At 39.7% G+C, this 11,628-nt stretch overlaps 2 protein-coding genes across 3 annotated transcripts; one reads left to right on the forward strand and one right to left on the reverse strand.

Moving 5' to 3' along the window:
• Positions 1–2,251: 2,251 nt before the first annotated feature.
• Positions 2,252–6,347, forward strand: tmem221 (transmembrane protein 221). Its single transcript, XM_085151686.1, has 3 exons — positions 2,252–2,972; positions 4,555–4,640; positions 5,305–6,347. Exons 1-3 carry the CDS (start codon positions 2,671–2,673, stop codon positions 5,847–5,849), a joined length of 933 nt encoding a protein of 310 aa, XP_085007812.1. The 5' UTR covers positions 2,252–2,670; the 3' UTR covers positions 5,850–6,347.
• Positions 4,639–11,571, reverse strand: borcs8 (BLOC-1 related complex subunit 8). Of its 2 annotated transcripts, none has more exons than XM_085151691.1 (5): positions 11,433–11,571; positions 11,090–11,202; positions 8,093–8,157; positions 7,890–7,997; positions 4,639–5,132 (listed from the first exon to the last, which is right to left on the reverse strand). In XM_085151691.1, exons 1-5 carry the CDS (start codon positions 11,467–11,469, stop codon positions 5,069–5,071), a joined length of 387 nt encoding a protein of 128 aa, XP_085007817.1. In that variant the 5' UTR covers positions 11,470–11,571; the 3' UTR covers positions 4,639–5,068. The 2 variants fall into 2 exon arrangements, with proteins under 2 accessions (XP_085007817.1, XP_085007816.1); XM_085151690.1 differs by lacking the exon at positions 4,639–5,132 and adding an exon at positions 6,435–6,522.
• Between the last annotated feature and the right edge of the window lie 57 nt (positions 11,572–11,628).

Below are 11,628 nucleotides of genomic sequence, written 5' to 3' on the forward strand. Positions count from 1 at the left end.
GCAACTTACATTGTTTTATTTCCCTAGATAAAACTCGACACCCTTCTTTATGATGCTGTACATCAAGAGCTTGGAAACTACTGGCCTAAAAACATACAACCGATGTTAAAAATACTTCTTTAATTACAGCAGCACGTCATGATTTAATAGGAATGCTATAAGATTTTTCTTGAGGATTCATTTGAATTTTGATGAGCTTAACCACAAGATCTAATTATTTAACTCAGCAATATTCTGGAAGCAAATGTCTGTGAATACTGGCTCAAAAACATCAGAAGAGGCCTCAGATTGACAGGCATTAACTACACTGATATACCCTTTGGCACATCTCTGAATATTAGTCAATAGTCTCAAATGTTCCCACTTTCTCCATATCATCAGTAAATGATAGATCCCGGTGACACCTAACTGTGACATCTAATACTTGTTTATAACTAGCAAACACTGAAACTAACTTAATCCGTGCTGTTATTTTGTAAATGCTTTACTCATAAGTTGGTCATTCCCCTTTGCCAAATCAACCATGGCACATAAAATCGTTCAGTCAGAATTCCATAAGCGCCATGTGCACTGTAGCCCATGCAGAGCTGATGTCATTGGATATATGTTCATCAGCTAACCTGGGTAGTATTGATAGAAAGTAAATAGGGTGTAAAAAGGAGAGGAAACTGACAGAGAATGATCAAAGTAAAGAAAAAAACTAACAGAAAGCAGACATGCTGTCAGCTTAATAGGTATATTTAGAGTTAATAACTGAATCACTGCATGAGCTGCATTATTAACTATTTTGGGGTTGTTACACAATGTACTAAATATAATATGGTGGCAATTTATTAGCACAGATCATCTTTGCAAGTGTGGATAACAACTCTATTTTCTCTCACGCAAAGACAAACACATCAACACAGACATGGAGATGCAGTGACACGAGCGCACATGCACAGTCTGAGATCCCAAGAGATAGCTTAAACTGTGCATCTGATGCAATACTTAGTAACATCCCTGCAGGCTACCACAGTCTTCACCTCCAGGATTCCTTTTTGTGGGGCCCAATCGTGCTGACGGCGAATACAGCAAATCCCCATTTGTAAATAAAGCAAGCTAATCACCTGCAGCAAAGGGGAAATTATGTCTTTGCTATCGCTGTGTTTGCGAAAGTGCATTCTTTCAAACACAGCAAGAGCTTTGCCGTCGGTGTAGGCACTGAAGGTGGAATCTGAACTGTGTTCACATTCACACAGTCAGAATTACTGATAAATGTCTAAGACAAGAGAAGTTGAGAGAAGCGGCAGAAAGATAAAGGTGCCTTTGCCCTTTGAGAACTTTCCGTATCAAGTCCATTTTTTTTCATTTTCCTGAAACTTCTCACTTCTGCTTTCGACAAGATCAGCCGCGACCCTTTTAGAGCATGTGGTGAGGCTGTCGAATTCAGAAATAGCCTTCATGGTCAGTCTACATGTGTGAGAGCAATTGTTCACATTGAGTACCTTTATAGCTACAGTCTTATCTGCATCTCAACAGAATAAGGGTTACACCTTTACCTCCCCACCACTCCCCACCAACCCCCAACCTCTAACAGAACAATAAGGCCTCTGTAACTCAAGTCACGGACTTAAAAGTATGTCAGGGTGCTTGTGGTCCAGCAGCGTGTGAATGAAGTGTGTGAATATTCAATATTAATTTGATCAAATTCTGGAGATGTAATTTATTTTTATACAAGGCAATAAAAGTGGGCGTAAAAGTGGAAGGGCAGATGAGAGTTTAGGCACATCTCTGTCAAGCTGCGCATACTTCCAAAGCTACTTGTGAAAAGTTAATTAGATTCATCCTCTGCAGAGCTGAACTAAGAGTGGCAAGAATATTCTGCATTAAACAGAGGTTATCTTGGGTGGTTATCCTTTTTCAAATTCCCCCAAACCTGCCATGGTCTCATTTAGCATGCCCAAGAATAACTTTAGACAAGTTTTTTTTCATCCTTCATTTGTTTTAATATTATTATTATTTGTATAATTTATTTTAACTTACTGCATATCTTTTTATTTTATTTCTGTGTCTTGTTTATGACAATCAATTGCCTGTTTAAAAGACATACAGTAATCCTTTAATCACTTTATGAGGACAGGAGGCTTCAGCAGAAGTAGGTTAATCTAAAAAGAGACACAGCCCTGTTATCATCATATCTACACTGCCTACATTTAAATATCAAGAAATAAACTTGATTAGAATATATATATATATATTTTTTTTTTTTAAAAAGCATATATTTTTGTGCACACCTTAAGTTTAAAACCTGTTTTAATGGTTAATAATGGGATAACAGGAAATATGTCTTTACTCTCTCAGGGTGTTTTGTCTTTATTTAGTGAGCTCAGCGTCTCCCTTGAGCACGTCGAGGCATTGTTTCTGTTGATCCAAGAGGGGGAAAAAAGTCCATTGTTGTTGCGAACTTTTTAATCTGGGGATTTAAAGCCCATCACATGCTCATACCGGACTGCGGAGCACTCCACGAAACACGTGCAAAGAAAGGCGTTCTTTATCCTCACACCGCAATGCAAGCGCACTTTTCTGGACTTTAGGATCGCTGGAGGATTGTGTTTAAGAGCTAAGAACCGAGAAACCATTTCCCCCCTTTTCCAGGAGAAATCTGACCACCAACGTTTAAAGATAAACATGACGCAAAAGTACAGCCAGCGGTCTTTAATTGTTCTGTCTTTACTGGGGATTTTATCGGCCATCATGTCGGTTTTATCGGTGATTTTGATTTTCCAGCTGCAGTCACAGCAGACGGCGGTGAAGGAATCACCCCCGTCCACCTCCTCGCTCATACCCGCTCATGTCTGGGCCGTCCTGCTGCCAGTGGCCACAGTGCTCTCCGCTCTGTCCCTCACTCTCAACTTGAGCTCTGTGGTTGTGTGTCTCCTCCACAGCTATTTTTCAACCGAGGTCTGCAGAGGAGAACAGGATACAGAAAGGTATTTGTTCTTGCGCGTTAAGGCATTTCTTTTCGACCACCTGTTAGACAGCACCTGCAGCTGTGGTAGCACTCAAAGCCACTGTGCTCATTTCCAATTTTTTTTCTTCCTAATCTCGATCCGGTTTTTTCAAACAGGCAGTTCCGGTCAGTTGTGACACACCTTTGACAGTTAAGAAAACCACTATTTACCCAGAAAGGCGACGTCTGAAGCAGGACTGCGCGTTTTTTGCCCCCTCGCCCCTAGGCCTTGTTAAAGTAGTCGAGTGCTGCTCGCAAAGCAAGGTTCAAAGTTCAAGGTTCTTTATTCGCCACATGCATAGTTATACAAGTATAAGAACATTATATATTATATATAATATATATAATATATAATATATAATATATAATATATAATATATACATTAGGTGAAAGTGCTGTAGTAGCATGTTTGCAGCAAGCAGGTGAATTCTGTATATTAAGTGAATTAAATAAGAATAGACAATCTCACTACTTTACAAAATACACATTATGAACATATTTAAAATTAAAGGAATTTGAAATGTACATTGTGCCGGTGGGTTTAGAGTGTCTAGAAGAGAGTCCTGTCTCAGTCACTTATGGGTGATGTGATGTGTTACTAAATAAATACTAAATAAATGGCAATAAGAGTAAAAAACGAAAAACAAAAATACCCTTAAATGCATGCCAAATAAGTCCAATACTATACAACACACCATGACTAAACTTTATTTCCCTCTTTGTTTTCTGCAGGGTGTAAGAGATCTCAGTTTAACTTTGTCCAAGGTTTTGAGGCTGCAGTTTATTTCAACTTTTACTTTCATTCTCCTTTACACATGCAAAGTGTAAAACTAACATGACGACATATATTTTAATAAGACGCAAAGCACTACACTTACTCTAAGTGTGGAATTAAGATCAGCTGCTTCAAAAAGCTTAACATTTCAGGTGCGGTAACTTATTATGAGACTGCTGCTTTGCACAACATCCTATATGGGTTCCTATTTTGAGGATAGTGCACTGTCGAGGTGCTCATGTCACACTTCTCCTTGTGCCCACATGTTTTTCAATTGTTAACCCTGCAAACCACAGTCGTATCTTGAATAGTAAATGTACCAATTAGGTTTCGTGCAAAGAAAACATGGTTTCAAAAGGATAAAATGGGTGTCCTGTGCAAGAGAGCAGAGGCCCACGTTGCAGTGCTGTTGGTCCCCCCCAACACACACGCACCTCTCTAACCCTTTATGAATCCCAGCTAAACAATGGATTTCCTCTCATTATGTACCCAACACACAGCCTCTAGCTGGCCCTTTCCCATGTCGGTTTACAAATCTAACGGCATACCACAGCACCTCCCTGACAATGGAGACATTCCTAGAAATTTTTAATCCATGGCACAAATGATCAAGCATTTATAAAAATAAACAATAAACAAATAGCCCTAATTTTGCAAGACAAAAAGTTATTACTTTATTATATAGCAAAGACAATGAACATATCAAAAACAAAACAAAATATATTGTTGTTATTTTAAGTAATGCAATGTACTTGTGCACTAAACAGATATGATTTCTTTCAACAGAGCAGATTGGTTCCTTCTGGACAGCAGAGCTGTACGACATGTAGCTATTGGACTCTTCTGTCTGGGGGTTTCTGTCTATTTAATAGGTAAGCCTGAGCAAAAAAAAAAAAAAAGGATCTGTATTTTTGTATAAGCATATGTTGTACCATCTGGCAAAATGTTAAACAGAACAAACACATAAAAAAAAGAACTTTAAAAACATTGGCTGTGCAGTGGACTTTCAACAGCAGTGGCAAAACAGCAGTGCTGCAGTCTCCCTGAACCGACCAGTGAGTCCAACAGAACAATGCATTCTTTGAGCAGCCATGACTTAAGTGTTTTTAATGCTGGACCTAGCAGCGCTGGTATGCTCTGTTCCACTGAGAGGCTTGTACGGGGGGTGGGGGGGGGGGTCAGTGTAGGCAGCCACTCTATTGTGATGAGGAGGTGTTGCCCTTCTGAACCCACTTCAGCCACAGTCAATAGGTAGCAGGGCAAGACTTTAAAGGCAACGCCACCAACTTAGGAAGTCGCATCACATCCCAGAGCTGTGCTTTTCTCCCACCTCCTTCAGCATGCCTGAGTCCATTGTCCTTTTCCTGCAGACAAACATAAGAAACTGTAATATAAACTGTAACACTTATTGTGTTCTGCTTTAAGTTATTCGGCCCAGTAGAGGTGCAACTTGTTAGCTGATTACAGAGAAAAGCACTTGGTGTTTCTGCACATACAAATTCTAATTTTTTCCCCTGCTATTCTCTTTCTTGGCAGCCATGTCCATTTTTATGCTCCTAATATTCGAGATGGAGACTGGAATTGCAAGTGCTTGTGTACTTTCCTCTGGGATCCTGATCCTGCTGGTGGCTGTAATACACGCTCTGGTTAAAGCTTCTCATACTGGGAAGCACTATCACAGCGACCATCTTGACACCCTGTATCGTAACGACCACGGAAGTAGCAGCGCACCAGTTTCTCGGCCCTGCGAGTTAAAAATTGGAGTGGACAAACCGCGGATCCTTCGCAGCCAGTCTCACCTCCAGCATCATATCGCCTTCACTCAATGTGGCGACCCGAGACAGCGAGAACAATATCAGCAGCAGCAGCAGTACTCCCCTACAGGAGGTTCACAGGGCCACTCTAGTGATAAAGATGCTTACAGCAGTGGTGGCAGCTATCCCCGAATGCACAGGACACTGTCTACTGAATCTGGTTTGCTACAGGCCCAGGTTAAACCCTGGAATGGGGTCAACAATGAGATGAGGAGCGTCCTTGCACGAAAGTCAGGGATTTGTGCAAAAGACTCTACTCTCGTGTGACATAAAATAAGATTAGCAGTTTGCATCCGTGGCTAGAAAAGACTAATGACCTACAAATACTATATGGTGACAACAACAAGTGACATTTCAGTGCAGATGTAATACTGTCAACATTCGACAAGTTTATCCAGAATGACCGCAGACAAAAGAAGAAAGAAGAAGGAAGAAAAAAAAAAGTATCTTTAGCAACTTTTTTCTCCATTTCTCCAACACAGGTTACAAAAGTATTATTAACCTGGTGGGAAAAAAAATGTAGTGCTTCACGTTAATGAATTTGATCTAAATTTCTAAATTATGCACACCAATGCCATCCATATATCAAGCTGATGAATTTATCGCTCATATTATAATCATGTAAATATTTTATTCTGCTGTATATAGCTGCTTTTTGCCAAATATGTGCACAATGTGCAGGTGTTTTGTTATGTGCTTTGTAAAATTATTTCACATAAATATTAAATAAATTGATTCTAGAAGTATATATAATTCAAATAAGAACTTTTTGAACACACAAGCCTGTTATCTGAAAAGCTAATTTTACTAATTTCAGATACTAATAATGTAACGTCTGAAGGAACTACTAACCTTGGACACCTCTGTCTGTCATGAGGAAGTGGATGGGGCATGTGGAGCAGTGACAGTGGGGCTGGGACAGGGACTCACATCATTTAAGCTGCATGCAGTTGTCAGTGTGGGAGGAAAAAAAGGTGGAAAATAAAATAAAAACAGACAAATCAAACAGAAAGTATGACGCTTCTAGTAACTACAAAGTATTCAGAAATGTCTGGATTACGATTTTGAAGTTGCAGGAGAAACAAACTTTAATGAAAAGCAACATATTAAATGATATATTACATTAGATGAAGGATACAATAAAATAAATTAAAATAAAATAATAAATAAAATAAATAAAAACAAAAACAAGTGATGAACGATATGATGTAGTGCAAAAAAGTTACGTAAATTGTAAATGGACTGGCATTTGCATAGTACCTTACAGTTCAATATGAACACTGAAAGTGCTTTCTACTCCAAGTCTCATCACCCAACCACACACATATTCATACAGTGCTTTTATTTTTACTTAAGTGCTTTTAACTAACACACTGTAGGAGCCGTGGATGGATCCACCACCTTTCCATTTGGTAGCTAATCGTCTGACACCAGCTCTACCACCAGAGCCATGGTCACCCCAAATACGTAAAAACAATGATCCTTTAGATACTGAGGGAGTAAAAATGTGAACATAAAGACCCACAAGTATATTTTTTATAGCCTTAAGGACATTGGAGATCTTATCAAAAAAGTAATATTCTATAATTTTTGTGGCTTTACGTATTTACATTAAGTACTGATAACAGTAATTGTTCAGTGACCATCTCTCATTTTAAAAAATGTGAGAAGTGCATACTGACATACGCATAAGACAAAGCAAAAAACTTTGTTATATTACCTAGATATTTGAGTGATAAAGATGATAAAAAGCATATTGTGGAGATCTGCATTTTAGCAAAGGTGTGTATGATAATGGCTGTCGTAACTAGTCAAGCTTTCCTGTCCCTTATAGGCTCTGCATTTGAATAAAAGTTTCTGAATTTGAAACAAAAAAAAAAAATAGATTGAGTCAGGTTATGTCCATGTAACATGTTTCTAGAGCAGTGGTTCTTAACCTGGGTTCGATCGAACCCTAGGGGTTCGGTGAGTCGGTCTCAGGGGTTTGGGCAGAGCCTCCGCCGTGACATGCATGGCTCTTTTTGTGCACCAGTAAAAAACATATCTACGTCTTGAATTTGAAAAAAATCACATTTTATTTTTCACTAAAGAGGGGTTCAGTGAATTCGCATATGAAACTGGTGGGGTTCGGTACCTCCAACAAGGTTATGAACCACTGCTCTAGAGGTAAAGCACAACTAAAAAATGAGAGGGAAAACTGCTACTAACGAAAGATTAAAGCCACTTTGTAGCATTCAGTGTGATCAAAACAACGTTGTGCTTTTTCACCACCATGTCTCAGTGAACACATTCACTGCCGCCTCCTACCTGCGCCCTTGAGAATTATTAATCTGTTCCTTCATGCTGATGGCTTGACGGAGAAGACTGTCAATGTTTTTGAAATATAAGCTGCTGTTGTTCATGCTCTTCACGGCACTGCAAAAGCCAGCAGATCAATACAAGTATTAACAGTCAGGGCAGGTGGATGGTGAGCTACTTTTATGAAAGCTTTTAAATATGTGTGATCTCACCTGCATGCGTACTCTACGGTGTAGATGGCTCCTTGACTTTGTTCCTCCCAGCTCTGCATATCTGTCTGTGCGAGAAATGAAACCCATTAGAAATTCAGTAGAGGGAGAGTGAGAGAGAGAGAGCGAGAGAGCGAGTGAGTAATGACATTATGATACTTGTGAGGTTTGTGTTTCATTACAGTAAACTCCCAGAAAGTTGGTTCTGTCAGCTCTCTGGGATTTTCTTACCTGGGTTATTGAGCATACATCAAAACATTATGGGAAACTGTTCATATCATCAACATGTTTTTCCAGGAAAAAGAGCAGAACAAAGGATATGTTTTACCAACAACACAAAATAAATATTACTCAGTTTTAACTGAAGCAATGCCAGTTACATTTTTTCCACGAATCTAAGTATGTATCCAAGTCATGAATAAAAAAAGACTGAGACACAGTGCTTGCTTTTAAATGCATTTAAAATTAAAAGAAAAAGATGTTCTACTGTTATTTCTGATCGCACACAACACAGCAACACCTAGGCCAAGAATTTATATAGGGTATTTTAAAGGTTCACCTAGCTTTAAAATAGTTTATTTGGATTATTATGTTATTATATTAGAATTATATCAATGAAATAACACAGTCTTTTGATGTATAATTTTCTTTTTTTTCCTCCTTCACGACATCCACGAACCACCTCTGAGGTCTTCCTCTTTTACTTCTTTCCATATTCATTACCCGTTGTTCAGTATATTCACTCTCTATCCGCTACACACATCCATCCATTTCATCCTTGCTTCCTGAATTGCTCAACCTGAGTTGTTTCTCGGATCTACTCATTTCTAATCCTCTCAGTAAAAATCTTAATATCTGCCTTTTTGTCACTGCCACCATATCTAAACCATGCAACATAGTAGGACTTCGTACCCTTTCACTTTTGCTGCTATTCTTCTGCCACAAATCATCCATGACACTAGGGATGGGTACCGGTATCCGGTGCCATCATGGCACCGGTTCTGACATAAACGGTAGTAACCAGACCGAAAAGCAGCGCGCATTTCGGTGCTTTATTTCGGTGCTTTTTTTTCCTGAGCTGTGATACACTTTCTTCTTCCTTACATTTCTATTGGCGGTTGGCAAACAACTGAAAGGTGCATTACCGCCACCAACTGGTATGGAATGATACACTTTAGATTCTAGCCAATCATTTTACGTTTCGAGGATAGTAGGCGGGTCCAGGTACGTACGTTCTTTTAGAGCAGAGCTACAGATTAAAAATGCCCAAGGCAAAGCGGTCAAAAGTCTGGCTGTACTTCACAGCAAAAGATGCAAACTCAGCAGCCTGCAACAAGTGCTTTAAGCTGATACTGTCAAAGGAGGTCACACTTTAAATCCGATGAACCTAGCCCTGCCAGTGTAGCAGAAATGATGATGGCAGCAGCAGCCGTTCTTCTCTGCGTGAGTAGCTTAATGTTGTTCGTGTGTAATTTACGTTGAGTAAGCTAACCGCGTTATTAAATTAATGCATGTAACGTGAACTAGCAAACACCATCATAGCTACATGCGGCTGTCTTCTTGTTTGATGGCAGATACTCCCTTCACCCTGGCCAAAAAGGCTAAAATGACCGAAGAAAAAGTGGAAAACAGCTAAACATGAGAGGTTTTTGGACAAAGTTTGTGTTTTTTCCATTGTTTAAGCACTGCTTCCAGCCCAGAGTGATACCATATATGCCCTATACCTGCAGAAAAGACTAACATTGTTATCTTTTTACAAAAAAACAGCTGAACATGAGAGGTTTTTGGACCAATTTTGTGTTTTCCATTCTTTAAGCACCGGTTTGGGCACCGTTTAAGCACCGGCACCGTTTCAAAAGTACCGGTTTGGCACCGGTATCGGATAAAACCTAAACGATACCCATCCCTACATGACACTCATCTCAACCCTCTTCTACAACTCTCTTGTGCACTGTCCACTGCTTTGGATAGTTGGCCCGAGGTATTTACACTCAGCCACCTTCACTACCTTTACTCTTTGCAGCTTTACTTTTTACATATATGAAAACATTCTTTAATTTGTTATTTACGGGACAATATATTTTGCAATGCAAGTCATTGTGACAGGCTTTCTTCATTATCAAAGTGGGTGACAGTTTCACAGAAAGGCCTCTGAGGCTTCAGTAAAAAAGGGTAGATAGTAAATTTGGAAATTAATATTTAATTGTGCAGCTGCAGATAAAAGAGGGATCCAACCTGTAATAACCTGGTATACCTAATAAAGTGTCTGGTGAGGGTATATACCTAAAGAATATCACTTATCCCAAAGAAGACGTTTCAAAATTGGGTGTTATTCAGCCTTTAATGACTATGTAGGAGCCATATGAGTTGTTCCTATTTTGACTAAGTGGGTTGGTTTAAATTGGTATTGGTGCACAGGTGTGGGGCGTGCACTCACCTGATGTTGATGAGCAGAAAGGTAGGGTGAGCATGAGGCAAAACTTTGTGTTGACCGCAGCTTGAATGATTTTGATGTATTTTGACTGTAACTTGATGGTTTTTGTATATTTGTGCACTAATTGATGCCATAGGCCAAATTGTAAGTTGGCATTGTAATTAGTGCAGTTATTGGTGAGTTGCAGTTATTTGTTTGTGCAGTCTGTGCATTTGTCTAATAGTTAATCCCAGGCACTGATTTGTATATTGGACAGCTGCATGTGGAATAAAAGGAGCAAATGGTACAGAAGTGTATTTTATGTGTTTATTGTTGCACGTCATCTGTGTCCTCATGTTTAGCCTGCCGCGGCCATAGGTTGGAGGAGCCGCAACAGACTAAATACAAATGCCATTTTTTTCTTCTTCCTGAGAAAAGAACGTAAACACCCCAACTTCTGATCTGCTGACGTCATCAGTGAGGTTTTTCCAAACATAAAGTTTCCTGGCAGAGGTCGTTTTCCCTTCATTCACTTAGATGTGTTACAAGCAGAGTTAATGCGATGTCACCGAGAGGATAAACGATACCTTGTGCTGGACTAGTTCTGGCAGCGACCTCCTGACGTGCTCCTGCAGCCTGTAGAGAGCCACCGACGGCTCGTTAGCCAGGACGTACATGCTCTCCGTGAACTTGTCAGTCACTGTAGTGTAAACGAAAGGAAGACAATAGCATAAAACAAATGGCCTGTGTTTGAAAGCTAAAACAAAATGATGAAAACAGCCAAAATCATAGCCCTGCGACTCTATACTGGAAATGCATTAGCTTAGTGGCTAGGTGAAGCTAACAGCTTCAAGGGGGCAGCAGTGGATCAAGACAACAATGAGCTATGCTGCACGCGAGTTTATTTTTTGCTAATTTATTTATTCTTACCCCTTCTGACTTTCAGTTGCATCTCCTGGTCCTCCATAATGCAGTCTGGTTTTTACTGTCAGAACTACAATTCAGCTGTACGCGAGCGGTGTCACCTGATTCCCACCTCTTCCGTATTATTGTTGTAGTGTGTCACAGGACAACATTCCGGATAGAAATATGGGCTGTGAAAAAATAAAGAAAACATTTCTCCCTT

This window comes from Neolamprologus multifasciatus, chromosome 23 (genome assembly GCF_963576455.1).
Source record: "Neolamprologus multifasciatus chromosome 23, fNeoMul1.2, whole genome shotgun sequence".
NCBI classification, from domain to species: domain Eukaryota; kingdom Metazoa; phylum Chordata; class Actinopteri; order Cichliformes; family Cichlidae; genus Neolamprologus; species Neolamprologus multifasciatus.